General features: G+C 36.4%; 1 protein-coding gene across 3 annotated transcripts in view; it reads right to left on the reverse strand.

Moving 5' to 3' along the window:
• CRY1 (cryptochrome circadian regulator 1) overlaps positions 1-22,562 on the reverse strand; it is a 92,866-nt gene that overhangs the window by 9,063 nt on the left and 61,241 nt on the right. For all 3 annotated transcript variants that reach the window (XM_082666497.1, XM_082666496.1, XM_082666495.1), the window contains exons 3-6: positions 3,445-3,587; positions 1,184-1,368; positions 765-853; positions 73-213 (exon numbers count right to left, since the gene is read on the reverse strand). In XM_082666497.1, the coding sequence (XP_082522623.1) occupies positions 73-213; positions 765-853; positions 1,184-1,368; positions 3,445-3,587 (558 nt within the window). The remainder of the gene's footprint in view (positions 1-72; positions 214-764; positions 854-1,183; positions 1,369-3,444; positions 3,588-22,562) is intronic.

A 22,562-nucleotide genomic window follows, 5' to 3' on the forward strand; every position in this document is an offset into this window, starting at 1 on the left:
AAAGCAAAGAAGTATTATCAGCAATTTAAGAAAAAAGTATTTTGAAAAATAAGCTCCAGTTCCAGATAATACCTTTTTGTAGAGATCTGTCAGTTTGAAGTAAAACAGTCGACATGACAAACAACCAAATCGGAGATAAGGACTGAGTCCAGTAGGGCTAGCGAGCAGGGAATTCGCATTCATTCGAGGTCTTTCAAAGTTTGCCACCCAAGCCTGAAAACACACAGAGAAAATTATGCTAACTAATTGCCTTTTCCATTTTAAAAGATTGTTTAAAGTTGAGATTTTTTTAAAAGTTACATAGGGCTTGGAAAATAAAATATCATTTTTCTAGCCACAAATGACACATTTTAATAAAAAACAAGCAAGATAAAAGTGATCATTATTTTGTTTTAGCCATCCTCATGCAGTAAATTCCTAACACAAGGCTGAGAGCACCTTCAATCTGTCTCTCTGACACTGAGAAAAATATGAAATAGAAGAACTCTATCCTAGCTTCAAAGTTATAGTCATCAGATACCAGCTTACAAAGTAAGAATAGAAGGGGTAGTATTGATAGTAGCTAAAGAGGAAATAATCAGAAGAGGAGGAAGAAGGGTATTTAAATGAAGAGATAGTTGTTAATTTTCAAACAATTAGGATTGCTCTATTTTAACTATTTCTCTCAATCCTTCTTTTTCAACAGTTTTTCTGTGTTTAAAAAAGAGTGAAATTATTTTTAAAATGCCAGTTTGACAATATAAACATCATCTGTATTATCATACTTTTCTTTCCAAATGCCTTTCCAAACGTGTAAGTGCTTCAGTTTCTCCGCCTGGCCACACTGCAGAAGATAAACCATCTGTATCAAAACCTAAAAAAAAAAAGAAAAGAAAAGAAAAAAAATTGACAGTCACATAAAAATGAAATGACAGCCCTGGATAGGTCCTCAAAAATAGATGATATATAACATGGTCTCTGTTCTTTAAGATGTACATTTTAAGGTGATAACAGATAGACCACATATTTATAGAACACATAAATAACGCACAGATTTATCACTTCTTAGTTTCAGAGTTTCTTTTCTTTTTTCTCCTTTCTTTTCCTTTTAGTGCAAAATACTTTACATGACAAATTAGAAGTGGGATTTTTCTGAATGGTTTATTAACTCTTAAGCTCCACATGTATTACCGTTTACACCTACCTAGTTCTTCCAGTGAAGGGACTCCGTATTTCTCATCATGGTCATCAGACAGAGGAGTTGTGCACTTTTCTATCACTTCTGAAGTAATTGTCTCTACTGGTATCTCTAGTGGTTCCATTTTGCTGATGAGAGTCTGGAATCTTTTATAAGTAAGAGGTGGTTGTCCACCATTTAGTTCTATGATCCTATTACAAAAGTTAGTAAAATGCTGTTAGTATTAAAAAAAGGACAATACATTTTGATTGATAAATTCTGAAAAGGCTTAAGGACCAAGAAACTTGTTAAAATAATTAACAAATCTAAAAATCATTCTCTTCATTTTATAGACATCTGCTAGGTATCAAAAATATAGTGTATGCAAATATCAAAACTTTTAAGACAAAGGGAATTAAGCACCTATGAGTGGAAAAACAAGTGGCTAAATAAGCCTAAAGGCAAAAACAAAAAATAATATATATGGAAATATAAAAACATACCACAACACAGCTCAAAGAATCTCTTAATCATCAATAAAAACTAAACCAGGCCAATATTATACCAAGGAGCAATCAGCAAGTCTCATTAATTAGGATTCTATATTACTGTCATGATAATCACTTGCTATTTTCTATTGTGCTCATGTTTTTGTTAAATGTCAGCATATGTATCTCATGTATATATTTTATATTTAATTCTGATCACTAATTTCTCAATTAAGTAATACTAAAAGGAAAGATAAGTCTTACCAATGGTGGTCTGAATTAGACACAATTTGGAAATACCAATTATTCTTTTTCACTATGGCCATTTGCTTACTAGCATTTAGCCTTAGTAAAAAATTATTGGTAAAATCCAACTCCATCGTTTTATGCATCAGCAACTGAAGCCTCAAGAGAATTTAATAGTCAAGGTCACATAACTAATAAATAGCAAATCAAGGTTTTCTTAATCCAAATACAGTACAGTTTTCATTATACCACATATAATTATGTATCAGTTGTACATACAGAAAGTAACCACCATGAAAACTATGCTCTCTGCTTTTAGTAATTTTGCTTTGGTATAATACTTTGAGTTTATATATAGGGTCATAATGAAATCTGTCCACTATAATGATACTACAATGGCACTACTGAGGACACTGCTAATTACATAACAGAAGCAGAATAAAAATCTTAGAAAAAATGTTTTCTATATGTTACATTTTTATATGATGGATTATATGTGGTAAATACTCACACTCAATCTAACAAACATTCCAATTTTATGCACAACACTGAGTTTCCCACTTAAAGCAATTGCTCTTATCTTGTTTTGCCTCCTTGCTATCAGCTCTCTAAAGTTAAGAAATCTGGTAAACTAGAAGGCAACTTTATTATCGAAGGATATATGACTTCTGGCTTAATATCAAGTAAGACCCTTGACTGAATCGAACCACAATATTTTGATACACTTGGAATAAAATTAACTAGCTTGTCGTGTTACTTACAGAATTAGTTTTATTAACTTGACAAAATGTGAAAATAAAAAAGTAAAATAATTTAAAAGGTACGTAAATTGTGAGATTTCAGCACTTGTAAGGATGATAGTATGCTAAAGGTTAATGTTAACAAATCTTATGAACCTTCAAATCTTACAGCATATAAAGCTTTCTAAATTTAAACTTGACCACGGAATCTTTGTTGGACAAAGCATCACCAAAAACTGATAGTCCAGGAAATACGCTTTGAGAAATAAGATATTATACCATTGTTCAGAAGACTATGTAATATTACATAAAATTTTAGTGCATATGGACTTAAAATCCAGAGACTAGATATATACACATAAAATAAAATAACTTATGACAATCATGTAAAATATATCAAGGCAGTTTGTGGCTATGTATGTCATATAAACTATAAAATTAACATTGCTAAGAGCCCAGAAAGGCAAGTTAGTAGGCTGAGTTAGAACAGTCAAAGATAACTGTGTGATGCTTTTAATAGTTTTGAAATTGAAATTCTGAGTATGTTTATCTTATGTACTTATGTCTGTAATTTTGGTATCTGTCACTGGGTAAACAAAAATCACAGATGTTAAATAAAATGCTAAAGGTTTGACATATATTCACTTAGTTCTACCACAAGTCTATTGTGTATGTTTTTATTTCCACTTTATAAACTAGTCCCACAGTACATTCCCACAGTACATTTTCTATGTACTTAAAACCACTGAAATGTACACTTAAAAGTGGTTAAGATGAAAAATATTATAGTATTTTACCATTAAAAAAAACTTACTTGTCTAGGTCATATAATGTATGTGAAATTCGTACAATTACTTCTACCCCAGCTTCAGTAGCCAATTTCTTAATAGCTGCATCTCGTTCCTTTCCAAAGGGCTCAGAATCATATTCAATTGAAAGTTTAGTAATGTTCCATTCCTAAAATAAAAGAAAGGGGCAAAAACATACATAAATTTTAACAATTAGTTTTTCTATTATAATGACATAGGCTGGAAAAAAGTGAAAAGCTCCAATGCTACCTACTATATAACAAACACTATATATAAGTGTTTGTCATGGTAAAATGGAAAAAAATAACATGTTACCAAGTTGCTGAAAGATTAAATGAGTCAATGCATATAAATTCTTTAGGACATAGTACATAGTAAGTCCTCAGTGAATGATAGCTGTCATTATTACTAGCCATTTGTATATTTCTTACTTTGTGGGTTGCAGCTTATGTTTTCTTGGGTTTCTATCGCAGTTAATTTTTCTCTTAAGGATTTGTAAGAGCTCCTTATATTTTAATGATATCAAACCTTCTCTATCACCTGTGTCACTTTTTTTCCTAAATAGTTTGTAATTTAATTCTACGATTTTTTTGACAAATAAATATTTAGTTTTTAGTTAGTAAATGTTGGAATTTAGAACAAGTCAATAACACTCCCTCCCCTTTTCCCTTTTTGAAAAGGAAGGGAATGTAAGTCAGAAAACTAAAGGTAAAAATATAGATCACACAGTCTCCCAAGGCAACTGAAATAAAAACAAAAATAAACAAATGGGACCTAATGAAACTTACAAGCTTTTGCACAGCAAAGGAAACCATAAACAGAATGAAAAGATAACCTACAGAGTGGGAGAAAATATTTGCAAATAATGCAACTAACAAGGGCTTAATACAAACAGCTCATACAACTCAACAGAAAAAAAACCAAATAACCCAATTAAAAAATGGGCAGCAGACCTAAATAGACATTCCTCCAAAGAAGAAATACAAATGGCCAACAGGCACATGAAAAGGTGCTCAACATCGCTAATAATTAGAGAAATATAAATCTAAACTACAATGAGGTATCACTTTGCACTGATTCTGATGGTCAGATGGCCATCACTAAAAAGTCTACAAATGCTGGAGAGGATATGGAGGAAAGGGAATCCTCCTATACTGCTGGTAGGAATGTAAGTTGGTACAGCCACTATGGAAAACAGCATGAAGGTTTCCTCAGAAAACTAAAAATAGAATTATCATATGATCCAGCAGTGGCACTCCTGGGCATACATCCAGACAAAACTCTAATTAAAAAAGATACATGTACCCCATGTTCATAGCAGCACTATGCACAAAAGCCAAGACATGGAAACAACCTAATGTCCACTGACAAATGAATGGATAAAGAAGATGTGGTACATATATACAACAGAATACTACTCAGCCATAAAAAAGAATGAAATAATGCCATCTGCAGCAACATGGATGCAACTAGAGATTATCATACTAAGTGAAGTAAGTCAGAAAGAGAAAGACAAATACCACATGATATCTCTTTTACATGGAATCTAAAATATGACACAAATGAACCTATGAAACAGAAACAGACTCATGGACATAGAGAACAACCTTGTGGTTGCCAAGGGGGAGGAGGTTGGGGGGAAGGATGGAGTAGGAGGTTGGGGTTAGCAGAAGTAGGCTATTATACATAGAATGGATAAACAACAAGGTCCTACTGTATAGCACAGAGAACTATATTCAATATCCTATGATAAGCCATAATGGAAAATAATATATAAAAAGAATGTATATATGTATAACTGAATCTCTTTGCTGTAAAGCAGAAATTAACACAATATTGTAAATCAACTATACTTCAATTTAAATATATATATATATATATAGACCACATTACTAGTAAAGTTGAATTGGAGTAAACATGTTATGTTTAAGGACAGATAAGCTTGCTAATTTTTTACCCCTGAATTAAACAGATTTAGCTACCCAATGATAAGCAGCACCTTCCTTGCAGTGTGGGCTGCCCCTACAAAATTTATTACATGGAAGAAGGGACTAGGATAAGTGCTCTCTGCAACTGAATAGGCAAAAAGGTATGATATGAGTGATACTCACCTAACTCCTTCTATTAACTCACCAGTGAGATCATTCACTTCTTCCCTGGGGATAAATTAGTGAACATCTCTCCAGAAAAAAAATGAAAAGCTAGGGAAGAGAAGGTTCCCCAAACATTAAAAGTATTCAGGGCAGAGTCAAGATGGCAGTGTGGAAAGACGAGGAGTTAGCATCTCCCCACACCTAGGGTGCCTGACGGCCGCTGGTGGTGGACTCTGATGCCAAAGGAGACAGGAGGAACCTGAAAGTGAACCAGTAGGACATAGGGGAACTGAGGAGGGAGGAGAAGTGGAGGTCAGACAGGATCAGGGCCCCTGAGGCCAGGGAGATCAGGAGAGGCAGGAAGGAGGAGTGGGGGACGAGCAGAGGGCGATAGCCCTGCCCCTCGGGCCAGGGAACCTGCTGAGCTCCCAGGTCAATCCTCTGCCTTCCAAAGCCCCCTCCAGACAGCATGGGTCCTTGGAGTAGCAGGAGGGAGGCCAGAGAGATCAGGAGAGGCAGGCGGGAGGGGCCATCTGGGAGGAGCGGGAGAGAAGCGGAGGGTGATTGCTCCGCCCACTCAGGCCCCGGGAGCCTGCTGAGCTCCCAGGCCAGTCCCCTGCCCTCCAAAGCCCCTTCCAGGCTGCACAGGTCCTTGGGGGCATAGGAGGGAGGCCGGGGAGATCAGGAGAGGCAGGCGGCAGGGGCCCTCCCAGACAAGAGGAGCAGGACAGGAGAGGAGGGCATTTGCCCCACCCACTCGAGCCCAGGAAGCCTGCTGGGCTCCCAGGTGAGGTCCCCTGACCTCTGAGACCAGGGGTTGGGGGCATGCCTGGGCCCCTTCTGTTCCTTGAGCCTAAGCTCCACCCCCCACGGCCTTTTCCAGCCCTGTGGGTCCTGTGCATTGGCCTGGCCCACCATCCAAACCTCACCCTTGCTTAGGCCCCACCCTCCAGAGCCAAGGCCTCTCCTGGCACCCCCACTATTTTTGTTCTTTTCCCTCCTCCTCTTTTTTACTACTGTGGTACTGATGTACCTTCTCGTTGTTGATTCATCTATATTTTTACTTTTATATTCTTCCTAAAATATCTCTTAGTTTCCTAGTCTAATTTTATTTTTTACTTTGTTATTTTTTATCTTTTTATTTTTTTTGCTGCCCCAGGAGGTTTGCAGGATCTTGGTTCATGAGCCTGGGGACAGGCTGAAGCTCCTGTGGTGGGAACTCCGAGTCCAAACCACTGGACTAACAGAGAATCTCAGACCCCAGGGAATATTCATCCGAGTGAGGAGGTCTCATGGAGTTCCTCATCTCAGCACCAAGACCCAGCTCTACCCAATAGCCTACAAACTCCAGTGTTGGAAGCCTCAGGCCAAACAACCAGTAAGAAAGGAACACAATCCCACTCATAAAAAAAAAAAAAAAAAAAAAAATGAGATGGCAAAAAAATATGTCACAGATTAAGGAGCAAGGTAAAAACCTACAAGATCAAATAAATGAAGAGGAAATAGGCAATCTACCTGAAAAAGAATTCAGAGTAATGATAGTAAAGATGATCCAGAATCTCGGAAATAGAAAGGAGGTACAGATTGAGAAAATACAAGAAATGTTTAACAAAGATCTAAAAGACCAAACAAACAGATGAACAACACAATAACTGAAATGAAAAATACACTAGAAGGAATCAATAGCAGAATAACTGAGGCAGAAGAACGAATAAGTATGCTGGAAGACAAAAGGGTGGAAATAACTGCTGAGGAGCAGAATAAAGAAAAAAGAATGAAAAGAATTGAAGACAATCTCAGAGGCCTCTGGGACAACACTAAATGAACCAATATTTGGATCATAGGGGTCCCAGAAGTAGAAGAGAAAAAGAAAGGCTCTGAGAAAATATCTGAAGAGATTATAGTTGAAAACTTCCCTAACATGGGAAAGGCAATAGTCACCCAAGCCCAGGAAGCACAGAGAGTCCCATACAGGATAAACTGTAGGAAAAACACACCGAGACACATATTAATCAAACTAACAAAAATTAAATTCAAAGAAAAAATATTAAAAGCAGCAAGGGAAAAACAACAACTAACATACAAAGGAATCCCCATAAGGTTATCAGCTGATTTTTCAGCAGAAACTCTACAGGCCAGAAAGGAGTGGCAGGATATACTTAAAGTGATGAAAGAGAAAAACCTACAACCAAGATTACTCTACCCGGCAAGGCTCTCATTCAGATTCGATGGAGAAGTCACAAGCTTTTCAGACAAGCAAAAGCTAAGAGAATTCAGCACCACCAAACCAGCTTTACAACAAATGCTAAAGAAATTTCTCTAGGTGGGAAACACAAGAGAAGAAAAAGACCCACAAAAACAAACCCAAAACAATTAAGAAAATGGTAATAGGAACATACATATCGATCATAACCTTGAACGTAAATGTACTAAATGCCCCAACCAAAAGACAGAGACTGGCTGAATAGATACAAAAACAAGACCCATATACGTGCTGTCTAAAAGAGGCCCACTTCAGACCTAGGGACACATACAGGCTGAAAGTGAAGGGATGGAGAAAGATATTCCATGCAAATGGAAATCAAGAAAGCTGGGTAGCAATACTCGTATCAGATAAAATAGAGACTGTTACAAGAGGAAAGGAGGGACACTACATAATGATCAAAGGATCAATCCAAGAAGAAGATATAACAATTATAAATGTTTATGCTCCAACACAGGAGCACCTCAATACATAAGGCAAATGCTAACAACCCTGAAAGGAGAATTCGACAGTAACACAATAATAGCAGGGGACTTTAACACCCCACTTACACCAATGGACAGATAATCCAAACAGAAAATAAATAAGGAAACACAAGCTTTAAATGATACAATAGACCAGATATATCTAACTGATATTTATAGAACACTCCACCCAAAAGTGGCAGAATATACTTTCTTCTCAAGTGCATATGGAACTTCTCCAGAATAGACCACATCTTGGGTCACAAATTAAGCCTTGGAAAATTTAGGAAGACTGAAATCATATCATACACCTTTTCTGACCACAACGCTATGAGATTGGAAATCAATTACAGGAAAAAAACCACAAATACATGGAAGCTAAACAGTGCACTACTAAATAACCAAGAGATCATTGAAGAAATCAAAGAAGAAATTAAAAAAATACATAGAAACAAATGACAACAAAAACACGAGGACCTGAAACCTATGGGATGCAGCAAAAGCAGTCCTAAGAGGGAAGTTTATAGCAATACAATCTCACCTCAAGAAACAAACATCTCAAATAAACAATCTAACCCTACACTTAAAACAACTAGATAAAGAAGAACAAAGAAAACCCAAAGTCAGTAGAAGGAAAGAAGTCATAATGATCAGAGCAGAAAAAAATGAAATAGAAACAAAACAATAGCAAAGATCAATAAAACTAAAAGCTGGTTCTTTGAGAAGATAAACAAAATTGATAAACCCGTAGCCAGACTCATCAAGGAAGAAAGGGAGAGGATGTAAATCAATAAAATTAGAAATGAAAAAGGAGGGGCTTCCCTGGTTGCACAATGGTTAAGAATCCACCTGCCAATGCAGGGGACACAGGTTTGAGTTCTGGTCTGGGAAAATCCCACATGCCGCAGAGCAACTAAGCCTGTGCACCACAACTACTGAGCCTGCACTCTAGAGCCCGTGCTCCATGACAAGAGAAGCCACCGCAATGAGAAGCTCGTGCACCACAACAAAGAGCAGCACTCACTCACCACAACTAGAGGAAGCCCGCGCACAGCAACAAAGACCCAACAGAGCCAAAGGTAATAAATAAATAAAATAAATAAATTTTTTAAAAAAGAAATGAAAAAGGAGAAATCACAACTGACACTGCAGAAATACAAAGGATTATAAGAGACTCTGCAACAACTATATGCCAATAAAATGGACAACCACGAAGAAATGGACAAATTCTTGGAAAGGTACAATTTTCCAAGACTGAACCAGGAAGAATTAGAAAATATAAATAGACCGATCACAAGTAATGAAATTGAAACCATAATTAAAAATCTTCCAACAAACAAAAGTCCAGGACCAGATGGCTTCACAGGCGAATTCTATCAAACATTTAGAGAAAAGCTAACACCAATCCTTCTCAAACTCTTCCAAAAAATTTCAGAGGGAGAAACACTCCCAAATTAATTATACGAAGCCACCATCACCCTGATACCAAAACCAGAAAAAGGTATCACAAAAAAAGAAAATTATAGAGTAATATCACTGATGAACATAGATGCAAAAATCCTCAACAAAATACCTGCAAACTGAATCCAATCATACATTAAAAGGATGATACACCATGATCAAGTGGGATTTATCCCAGGGATGCAAGGATTCTTCAATATACACAAATCAGTCAATGTGATACACCACATGAACAAATTAAGGAATAAAAACCATATGGTCATCTCAATAGATGCAGAAAAAGCTTTCGACAAAATTCAACACCCATTTATGATAAAAACTCTCCAGAAAATGGGCACAGAGGGAACCTACCTCAACATAGTAAAGGCCATACATGACAAACCCACAGTAAGCATCATATTCAATGGTGAAAAACTGAAAGCATTTCCACTAAGATCAGGAACAAGACAAGGATGTCTACTCCCATTACTCTTATTCAACATAGTTTTGGAAGTCCTAGCCACAGCAATCCGAGAAGAAAAAGAAATAAAAGGAATACAAATTAGAAAAGAAGAAGTAAAACTGCCACTGTTTGCCAATGACATGATACTATACCTAGAAAATGCTAAAGATGCCACCAGAAAACTACTAGAACTAATTAGTGAATTTGGTAAGGTTGCAGGATACAAAATTAATGCACAGAAATCTCTGGCATTCCTATACACCAACAATGAAAAATCAGAAAGAGAAATTAAGGAAACACTCTCATTTACCACTGCAACAAAAAGAATAAAATACCTAGGAATGAACCTGCCTGAGGAGGCAAAAGACTTGTACTCAGAAAACTATAAAACACTGATGAAAGAAATCAAAGATAACATAAACAGATGGAGAAATATACCATGTTCTTGGATTGGAAGAATCAATACTGTGAAAATGACTATACTACCCAAAGCAATCTACAGATTCAATGCAATCCCTATCAAACTACCAATGGCATTCTTCACAGAATCAGAACAAAAAATCTTACAATTCGTATGGAAACACAAAAGACCTCGAATAGCCAAAGCAACCTTGAGAAAGAAAAACGGAGTTGGAGGAATCAGGCTCCCTGACTTCAAACTACACCACAAAGCTACAGTACTCAAGACAGTATGGTACTGGCACAAAAACAGAAATATAGATCAATGGTACAAGACAGAATGCCCAGAGATAAACCCACGCACATATGGACACCTAATTTATGACAAAGAGAAAAGACAGCCTCTTCAATAAGTGGTGCTGGGAAAACTGGATAGCTACATGTAAAAGAATGAAATTAGAACACTCCCTAACACTATACACAAAAATAAACTCCAAATGGATTAAAGACTTAAATGTAAGACCAGACACTATAAAACTCTTGGAGGAAAACATAGGAAAAACACTCTTTGACATAAGCCACTGCAAGATCTTTGACCTACCTCCTAGAGTAAAGGAAATAAAAACAAAAATAAACAAATGGAACTTAATTAAACTTAAAAGCTTTTGCAAGCAAAGGAAAAATAAACAAGACAAAAAGACAACCCTCAGTATGTGAGAAAATATTTGCAAGTGAAACAACAGACAAAGGATTAATCTCCAAAATATACAAACAGCTCATGGAGCTCAATATCAAAAAAACATACAATCCAGTTAAAAAAAGGGCAGAAGACCTAAACAGACATTTCACCAAGGAAGACATACAGATGGCCAAGAGGCACATGAAAAGATGCCCAACATCACTAATTATTAGAGAAATGCAAATCAAAACTACAATGAGGTATCACCTCATGCCAGTCAGAATGGCCATTATCAAAAAATCTAGAAACAATAAATGCTGGAAAGGGTGTGGTGAAAAGGGAACCCTCCCACACTGTTGGTGGGAATGTAAACTGATACAACCACTATGGAAAACAGTACAGAGGTTCCTTAAAAAACTAAAAATAGAACTACCATATGACCCAGCAATCCCACTACTGGGCATATACCCTGAGAAAACCATAATTCAAAAAGAGACATGTACCACAATGTTTATTGCAGCACTATTTACAATAGCCAGGACATGGAACCAACCTAAATGTCCATCGACAAATGAATGGATAAAGAAGATATGGCACATATATACAATGGAATATTACTCGGCCATAAAAAGAAATGAAATTGAGTCATTTGTAGTGAGGTGGATAGACTTAGAGACTGTCATGCAGCGTGAAGTCAGAAAAACAAATACTGTATGCTAACACATATATATGGAATCTAAAGAAAAAAAAAGTGGTACTGATGAACCTAGTTGCAGGGCAGGAATAAAGAGGTAGACACAGAAAATGGACTTGAGGACATGGGGTGGGAGGGCAAAGCTGGGGTGAAGTGAGAGTACCATTGACATATATATACTACCAAATGTAAAATAGTTGGCTGGTGGGAAGCAGCAGCATAGCACAGGGAGATCGGCTCAGTGCTTTGCAATGACCTAGAGAGGTGGGATAGGGAGGATGGGAAGGAGGCTCAAGAGGGAGGGGATATGGGGACATGTGTATGCATATGGCTGATTCACTTTTTCATGCAACAGAAACACAGTATTGTGAAGCAATTCTACTCCTCCCTCCTGGAACTTACTGAGGAACTTACAGAGGTAAATAAATAATTAAATATATAATAACTATTAGAAAAAAATAGGATGCTATGATAGAGGATATGGGGGTGAGGGAGAGCTGGTAAGTTAATTATCTACTCTTAATTACACTGGCTAGACTTTTCAGTAAGTGGTGAAAGTGAATATCCTTGCTTTGCTCCCTATCTTAGGTGTAAAGCATTCAATGTTTCACAATTAAGTATGATGTTAGCTATGCTTTTTGTGGACAATCCTTACCAAATTGATATTTATCAATTTTCTATTCCTAGTTTGCATATAGTTTGCATAAAGTTTTTAAAAATTATAAATGGGTGTTGACTTCTGTCAAATGATTTTTCTTCATCTACTGAGACAATCATAATACCCTGTCCTTTACTCCATTAATAGGCTTGTTAATTTTATAATGTTGAACCAACTTTGTATTCTTGAAATAAACCCCACTGATCATGATGTAGTATTATTTTAAAATATTGCTAAATTCTATTTGTTGATATATTAAGGATATCTGAGTGTGTGTTATGGGGGACACTTGGCTATACTTTTTTTTTCTTTCTTAAAAGTTCATCAGGTTTTGGTATGAGTTATGCTGGCCTCATAAACAAGTTCAGTGTGCCCAATATTATCCTCTGTTTTCTGAAAGAGTGTCATAAGACTGGTATTATTTCTTTCTTAAATATGTGGTAGAATTCACAAGTAAAGCCACCTGGGAACTGCAGTTTTACTTATTGGAAGGTTTTTATAATTACAAATGCAATTTCTTTAAGAGAGGGCTATTCAATTTTTCTTTCTCTTTCTTCTGAGAATTTTAGTAAGTTGCACTTTTCAAGAATATTTTTCATTTCATCTTAGTTGTACAATATATTGGTATTATGATGTTTACAATATCCTTTATTATGTTTTTAAAGTTTAGAGACTCTCTCGTGATGTCCCCTTTTTTATTCTTGATTAAGGTAATTTGTGTTTTCTCCCTTTTTGGCCCTGATCAGTATTGCTAGGAGTTTATCAATTTTATTAATCTTTTCAAAAGAAAACTGAACTCTGAATCAATCAGAGTTCAGTCAGTAGACAGAAACCACATTAGTAATTTGAACAGGGAAAATTTAACCTGAAGAATTGTCAGCAAGTAAAAGAAGAGTTAAGGCTATATACTGTCCAATATGGTAGATAACCACTTGCCACTGAAGTGGGTTCTGAGCACTTGAAATGTGGCTAGTTGGAATGGAGATGTGTTATAAGCATAAAATATGCAGTGGATTTTAAAGACTTCATATAAAAAAAGGTTAAAATAGTTTGTTTTGTAATGATTTTATACTGAAAAGATAATATTTTAGACATACAGTGTTAAATAAATCTAAAAAATTAACTTCACATTTTCCTTTTTTAAAGGTGGCTATTAGAAAATTTTAAATTACACATGTAGCTTCTGTTGGATAGTATTGTTCTAAGGTGTCCAAAAGCAGCTACCACCTCTAAATGGAGGGAAAATAATTAAGCAATGAATTAAGAAAGTTCCCTTTCTTCCCTGCTGCTGAGATTCACACCTCATTGTATGGGGTGTGCTGACTCAAGAACAACCTTCCCTGTAGCGAAGAAACCTGCCAGAGGGCTAGGGCCAGAGCTGGTTCCTAGGAACAGCCCAGTTGGTGGCTGAGAAACTTTCTGCAGGGTATGGGCTCACTGGAGCTGATCTGTAGAATCAGTCCACTACATGGCAGAGAAATATGCCAGAGGGTGTGAATGAGCTGGAGCTTGTCCAGGAGGGCTACTGAGGTGAGGGCTACTGAGGTAAGTGCTACTGGTCCTCCCACATGCTCATTTGCTGGCTAAGGTGCTAGGAAAAAAAGTATAAAGATACCAAAAAGAAAGCCCCTTCTCTCCTGCTGTGACCTTACAAAGAACCAACAGCAATTTCTACTGACAAAACCTAAAATCAAGCCAGCCAGCAAAGGAAGAAAGTTTACAGCATCCAGCTTCAGTATCACAAAGCAGGGCAAAGAAGGGTGGATTTGGAGCCGAGAGACAAGAAATTGTTTATTCCATGTTTATTTTCTCTATTGTTTGTCTGCTTTCAGTTTCATTGATTTCCATTCCTCTCCTTATTATCTCCTTTCTTCTACTATTGGTTTAATTTGTTCTTTCTCTATTTTTTAAGGTAGAAACTTAGTTCTTTGATTCTTTTCTAATAGAGTATTGAAAGCTATTAATTTTCCTCTAAGCACTACTATAGCTGAATCTCATAAATTTTGATATACCGTATTCAAATACGGTATGTTTGATATACCATATTTCCATTATCATTCAGTTACAAAGATTTGCTATTCTCTTGCTATTCATTTTATTTTAAATTTTACTTATTTTTTATATACTGCAATTTTATTTCAATCGCACAAATGAAGTTAGCCTATAGGAAATTTAAATGAAACAGTATGGTAAAAATAGCAGAGAACCAAAAACTCTAATAAGGAACTACACCTAAAGCATGAGAATTCAACATTCATTACTGTTTCATCTTCAGTGTTGATTGACACCTGATGCCTGCAAATTTTGAAACAAACTTTGAGATCATGATGAAGAGATTTCAGCTATTCTGATTTCTTCTATTCTGAAGAGATTTCAGGACCAGCACTAAGATTTGTACATTCAGTTGGTTTGCAATTCACTTGTTAGCCATTTACATAGTGTATAGTACAGATTTGTCACAGGTCAGATCACAGTGTTGAAGGAAAGAAGCACCTTCCTGTAATTAGAAAGGATCCCCTAAACTGCACTCAGCTTAAGACATGCAATGTACATGAGCACAAAAACCATAATATTGTGGCTCCAATGAACATAGTTTTGATAAGGAAAATAACCTAAGCTTCTGTTTCCCATTTTAATTACTGAAATCTCTAACAATGATAAAACTGTCACATAGGACAGTAAATGTATACAGTAATTCAATCAAACTTCTTGGAAAGAACACATTTTTGCTATTCATTTTAATTTAATTCTGTTGAAGTCAGAGAATATTATTCTGTAAGATTTCAGTCTTGAAATCTGTTGATAACTGTTCTGCGACTGAACATATGGTCTATCTTGGTAAATGTTTCATATGCACAAGAAAATAATGTGCATCCTCTAGTTCTTGGGTGTAGTGTTCTACAAATATCAGTTACATCAAATTGATTTCATAGTGTTATTCATATCATCCATATCTTTATTAGTTTTGGTATATTCAATCAATAAATGAGATGTAAAAATCACCAACTATGATTATGAATTTATCTATTTCTCCTTTTAGTTTTATCAGTTTGAGATTCATGTGTTTTTATGCTATTAGTAGATAATACATATTCATGATGGTTATACTTTTTCTTTTAATACATTTCTTTTCTTCTTTCTTTCTTTTTGGCTGCATTGGGTCTTCGTTGCTGTGTGCATGCTTTCTCTAGTTGTGGAAAGCCAGGGCTACTCTTCGTTGTGGTGTCCAGGCTTCTCATTGTGGTGGCTTCTCTTGTGGAACATGGGCTCTAGGCATGTGGGCTTCAGTAGTCATGGCATGTGGGCTCAGTAGTTGTGGTGCATGGGCTTAGCTGCTCCACAGCATGTGGGATCTTCCCGGACCAGGGAAGGAACCCGTGTCCCCTGCCTTGCCAGGCGGATTCTTAACTACTACGCCACCAGGGAAGTCCAGGTTATATATTTTTGATGTGAGACTTTACTCTTCATCTGTGGTAATTTTGTCTTGAATTCTACTTCTTTATCTTACTTCTTACAAAGTACATCTTTCTCAGTCTCTTTTATTTCAAACTATGTTTCTTCATATTTAAAGTGTCTCTTCTAATCAGCATATAGTTGGTTCTTGCTTGTCTTTTTATGTAGTCTGATAAACTGTTTTTTAAATGGAGAGTTTAAAAAAGACCACTTACATTTAATATAATTATTGATATAGTTGTGTTTAATTTTATCATGTTGGTAAGTTCTCCGTTTGCCCATCTCTTCTTTTACTCCTCTGTGCCCCCTACCTGCCTTCATTTGAATGAGTAATATTTTTAGTATTCCATTTAAAATTCCTCTATTAACTTTTTAGAAATAGCTCTTTGGGTTATTTTAGATCACAATATGTATTGTTATCACAGTCTACCTTCAAATAATATATTACACTTGAATAATGTAAGAATTTACACATACTTCTATTTACCTTCTTCCTACCTTGTGTGATCTTGTTACAGATTTTATTTCTATATATGTTTCAAGCCCCACTATATTCATATTATTCCCTACAATTTATCAATATTAGCTGGTTTTAACCTGTCAATGGTCTTTTTAAAGGAAAATAGGATATATTAATATACATAACTAAAAAAAAAGTGGTCTTTTATATTTACCCATATTTTTAGTGCTCTTCCTTCTTTGAAGATTCTGTCTTTAGCCTAGAATTATTTTCTTTTACCTAGCAGAACTTCCTTTAATATTTCTTTTAAAAATAAATAAATTTATTTATTTATTTATTTTTGGCTGTGTTGGGTCTTCATTGCTGCGCACGGGCTTTCTCTAGTTGTGGCAAGGGGGGGCTACTTTTTGTTGCAGTGTGTGGGCTTCTTATTGCAGTGGCTTCTCTTGTTGGTGGAGCACAGGCTCTAGGTGCACGGGTTTCAGTAATTGTGGCGCATGGACTTCAGTAGTTGTGGCACATGGGCTCTGTAGTTGTGGCTCACAGGCTCTAGAGTGCAGGCTCAGTCATTGTGGCACAAGGGGTTAGTTGCTCCGAGTCATGCGGGATCTTCCCAGACCAAGGATTGAACCCATGTCCCCTGCACTGGCAGGCAGATTCTTAACCACTGTGCCACCAGGGAAGTCCCCTTTTAATATTTCTTATAGTATAGATCTGATGGAAATAAATTCTCTCTGCATTTGTCTGACTGAAAATGCCTTCATTGTGCCTTCTCTTTTAAAAAAATGAATATTTTTACTATTTCTAGCTTTTTAAAAATGCCATTCCATTGTCTTCTGGACTTTTCTTTTTAATAAGAAACCATTGAACACTCTTACTGTGGTTCCCTGAATATGTCCTTTCTCTTCTGGCTGCTTATAAATTTTTCTATCTTTGGTTTTCAGTTAATTGATTATGATGTGGTAAGATGTGGTTTCCTTTATGTTTATGCTGTTTGGGGTTTGTTGAGCTTCTTGGCACTGTAGGTTGATATCGTCCATCAATTTTGGAAACTCAATTATCTCTTCAAATATTTTTTTTCTGTCCCAATCTCTCTCTCCCTCTTTTTTATAGGTCTACAATTATGGATATGTTAGGCCATTTACTATTTTTCCACAAGTCTCAGACACTCTATTCCCTTTTTAAAAAAATCTTCTTCCTCTTTGTGCTTCAGCTGGGATACTGTCTTCAACTTCACTGATCTTTTGTTCTGCTCTGTTCAATCTGGATAAACCCAATTAATGAATTTTCATTTTTGATATTGCATGTTTCAGTTCTAGGAGTTTCATTTGGTTCTTTTTAATACTTTCCATTTTTGTACTAAAATTACCATCTCTTTACATAGTTTTTCACCTGTTGACTAGATCCTCTACTATCTACAGCATAATTATTGTAAAGTCCTTTCTTTATTCTAATCCCAACATCTGCATCAACTGTGGGACTGGTTCTACTGACAGTTTTTCTTTTACTTGATTGCAAGTTACATATTCCTGCTTCTTCATGTGTCTCATAATTTGTGATCATACAACAGACAATGTTATAAAAGACTAGAAACGCAATAAACAACATTTATCTCTAGAAAAGTGCATAGTCTTTGCTCTGATAGAAGTTGAATTGCTGGAGTCAGTAATTGAGCTGGGTCTGGGCTTTGTTGCTGCTGTAATTAAATTTCATTCACCACTGGCTTCAAATATTTTGAGGGCAGGATTCAGATTTTTCTTCAACAGGGCTTGAAATGTGAGTATTAACAAGACTCCAGATGTCTCTCTCGGCTTTACAGCACAGTCACTAGCTTTACAAACTATAGGACATCTCTCTCTGCTTTGCTGTCTACCCAACAGCTTTATGGTTGCTAAGGACTTCTCTGTTTTCTAGCCCTGTCCCCTAATTTTCTACACCTCTGGAGGCATCTTTCTACCCTGATGTCCTGTCTCCAGCTTCAGTGAACTGCTACTTTGCACTAAGTGAATGCCCAGTGCACTTCAATGAGGGATTCCTCTCTTCTGCCTCGCTCCAGCCTTTGGCACACTGCCACTGGTACTCCATGAAGGCACTGTAAGAAAGAACTGGAGAGTGGGTGTAAACTTACTCTGTGACTAGGGCTTCCTGAAATTCTAATCTGCCATGTCAGCCCACATATGACCACAAAAAGCTTGGTAAAATTTCAACTGGTTTCTCTTCACTCTCAACTATGGTAGAATCCCTTCTCTTCCTGCTGTGATTTCAGGGATGTAGCCATGGGTCTCTTCTTTCCCATGAAAGTCTCATCCCTTTATGCAATTTGGTTTATTTAGGTTTGTGTCATCAACTCTCTAATAGGTTAAAAACAAACAAAAAACCTATGATATTGTGGCATATTTACTTCCTTCACATTGTTAAGACAGGAATGTTGGTCTACTGCAACTTTCTACATCTTAACCAGAGGTGGAAGTCCCTATCTACTCTTTAGCCCCGGTTTTATTTTAAGCAACACGCGGTTAACCTTTGAATTTCAATAGTAAATATAACAATAAGTTTGCATGTAGTACTAAAATATATTCATGTGAAATGAGTGAATATTCACTTTGCAATTTTAGGCACTAAGATTCATATCTGTTTTTGTGTATCACAATTATTTGTTTAACCATTCAGAAGGCATAATATGAACCACTAAATGGATGTGCAGTTCTTAAAGTCACGAGTAAAACTGTGAAAATAATTAAGAAACATAAAATTTTTAGAAAACAAAGTTATAAATAACAAACTTCCTGGGAGAAAGCATTTAAAGTAGTATAATTACATTTAAAAATGTTATCTCACAAAATAACCCAAACATAAAGGTAAAGCTCTAAAAATTTCCACGCATCCATCCATTACTCCTTCCTTTACTCCATAAATCTAGTCTCAGGGTTTTAAACACAATTTACATGTTTAAGGTTCCTAAATTTAGTACAGACTTCTCCCCTGAGCTCTGGACTTGAATCCCACTCAACAAATACATTCAGAGGTCTAAAAGGCATCTCCAACTTAAAATGTTAAAAAAGGTGAACTCCTGATTTTTCCCTAAACTTGTTCCTCCTATATAGTCTTCCTCATCTCACTAAATGGCAACCCACTGTGTCATTTGCCCAGGCTAAAAACCTAGCAGTCATCCTTGACTCTCAAATACCACATATAAACAAACCCTATAGTCCTATTTAAAAAATATACCCAAATCCTACCACTTCTCAACACCCCTACTGCTACTCTAGTCCTAGTCACCATCATCTTGTTTCCAAATAACTGCCATGGTCTCCTAATTGATCTTTCTGCTTAAGTCTTTACAGCATTTCCATTCTCCAATATCTATTCTCTATAGTCAGAGTGATTCTTTTAAATGTAAGTGAAATCATGTCACTCCCCTACTCAGAAATGTCCCATGGCATCCCATTTCACTCAGATTAAAAGCCAAAGTCCTTAACATTGTAAAGCCCTGTGATCTGGCTCCTGCAACCTCTCTGACCTTATGTCTTATTTTCACTCACTGTGCTCTGGCTAGAGCACACTGGCCTCCTTCCTTGCTGTTCCTAAATAAGTCATGGCACACTTCCACATCAGGGCCTTTGTAACTGCTGTTCCCTCTGCCTGTGACACTCTTTCCCCAAACTGCAGTAGCTTAGCAGCTTAAAGCAACTGATTAATTCTCCAAGTCTGTCAGTTAACTAGATGGTTCTTCTGTTGGTCTCACCTGGGCTCACTCACAAGCTTGCAGTCGGCTGGCAGCTTGGCTGCTGCCAGAGCATCTAAATGACCTCTCTCACACATTTCAGATCTTGGTGCTGGCTGTTGGTTGGCCCACTCTCTCTAAACGTGGTCTCCCATAATTTGACATTCTAGCCCAGTCCTTACATGGTACAAGGAGCATTCCAAGTGGGCAAAGGTAGAAGCTGCAAGGTCGCTTGAGGCCTAGGATTTGAAACTTGGTATCTCCTTTGGCACTCGGTATCTCCTTTGGCACTTAGTGAAAACAAGATATAAGGCCAACCCAGATTTAAGGGAGTGAGAAAATAAACTCTACCTTTTGATGAACAAGCTGCAAAATTTTGTGGATTCAATATATCACACCCCAGATATCTGCATGGCTCAATCTCTTCATATATTTGCTCAAAGGCTACCTTATCAGTGAGGCCTTCCATGATTCCATATAAAGTAACTATCCTTCCCTCACCTTGGGACTTTCTATCCCACATTTTATTTTAGTACCTATCACCACCTGACATTACATATTTACTTATTATTGGCCTGCTTCCCAATATAGTGTAAGCTCAGTGAAGGTAGGAACTTTTTCTGTTTGGTTCACCAGTATACCCCCAGCACCTTGAACACTGCCATGTACATAGCAGGCACTCAATCAATATCTGTTGAATGAATTATCTTATTCAAATGAGCATGTACCATGAAATAATAAAGCAAGAATCCAAAATGACTCAAAAAGCATAATATAAATTTATGCATGTGAAACGTTAGTGGCTTTATATGTCCTTCTTTGATTTATTCTGTGATTTTGAACAAAACATTTTATTATGCTTCAGTGTGTCCATCTATAAAGACTTTAGACACATGTCTCTGTCTCTTGGATATAATGGGAATGTTTTAAACCAATACTTTAAACTCTTCATAAAAAGTTTCTGCAGGCCCTAGAATATGCGTGGTCTTGGTAGCTTATCACTCTGGCACCAAATGTAGAAGATATAAGATTTAACTGCATAATAATAATAATTTATATAAGATACCTATGATTAATACTGTCATTCAAGTTTTGCCTAGGCTAGTGTCTGCTAAGTTTATCATTTATTCAGTAGAACATGAAAAGAAAAAAAAAAAGCCATGTTGTCAGCTTATATTAAGTTAGAACTTAACTGAGAAAAATTCTAAGTAGAAAACACGTAAGAAAAAACAAGTTTATCCAACATAGATGTGTGTAAAAATGTGTTTATAAAAATGCTCTGGCCCCATTCCTAAATCTACTTAGTATAAACAGAATTAAATGAGTGAATGCTATAGAAAGAAGGTGCACACTAGAGGAGACGTCAGTACTGAAATCACTATTTCCACCCCAGTAAACTAAAGGTACTGTTATCAGGTCTAAACCAGTTTTACCTCCAATGTGGGAAGCTGGATTATTTACCTATTAAAGTTCTCACTATCTGCTGTACTAGAATAATAAAACCAGAGACAGTAATGTAAATGAGTCAGCTAGTTACTGACAAAAGAATCTTCCTCCTCAGAGAAGCTGGGGGTGTAAGGGTTAGGGATGAGAAGGAGACCTGCTTTTTATCGTACATACTCTTGGGCTTTTTTTTGGAAACACATGCATATAGTACCTCTAAACAAAAAGTAAAAATAAAAATATCAATACAATAAAAAGAAGAATTAACTCCCTCTATGGTTCAGACATATTAAATAAATCTGAACGTTTTCATAAATGACATTTTATATAGACTACTGTATCAGAATACAATAATAAGCACTCTAGGTATATTAAAGTATATTCACGTATCTGTATTTTATGGCCCTTGCATAAACCATTGCCTCTCTGCCAAAGTAACAAGACAGGACATCATCTATATACAGAAGATAGTTTGATCCAATAATATGTTACTTCAGGCAGAAGAAAGCTCAAAATAAAGAACACAAAAGACTTGCGGAGTTAAACCATTTTTTTAAAAGCAGGTAAATGTTTTGTTATTTTAAAGGTACTGAAAATCCTCTTAAGATTCATTTTACTTATAACACATGGATTTAGATAGGGTTGAGCAGTTATTCACATATACTTTTATACTTGTGAGATGCTGATAAACTATCACCATTGTTTTTGATATCCTTTCTTCTCAGAGCTCTTCCATGTACCTAGGTTAAATTCTGACTCTAAGTAGCTACAGTAGTAAGAAAACTTTTTTTTTTTTTTGCGGTACGCGGGCCTCTCACTGTTGTGGCCTCTCCCGTTGCAGAGCACAGGCTCCAGACGTGCAGGCTCAGAGGCCATGGCTCACGGGCCCA

This window comes from Grampus griseus, assembly GCF_964374135.1.
Source record: "Grampus griseus genome assembly, chromosome: 11".
NCBI lineage: Eukaryota > Metazoa > Chordata > Mammalia > Artiodactyla > Delphinidae > Grampus > Grampus griseus.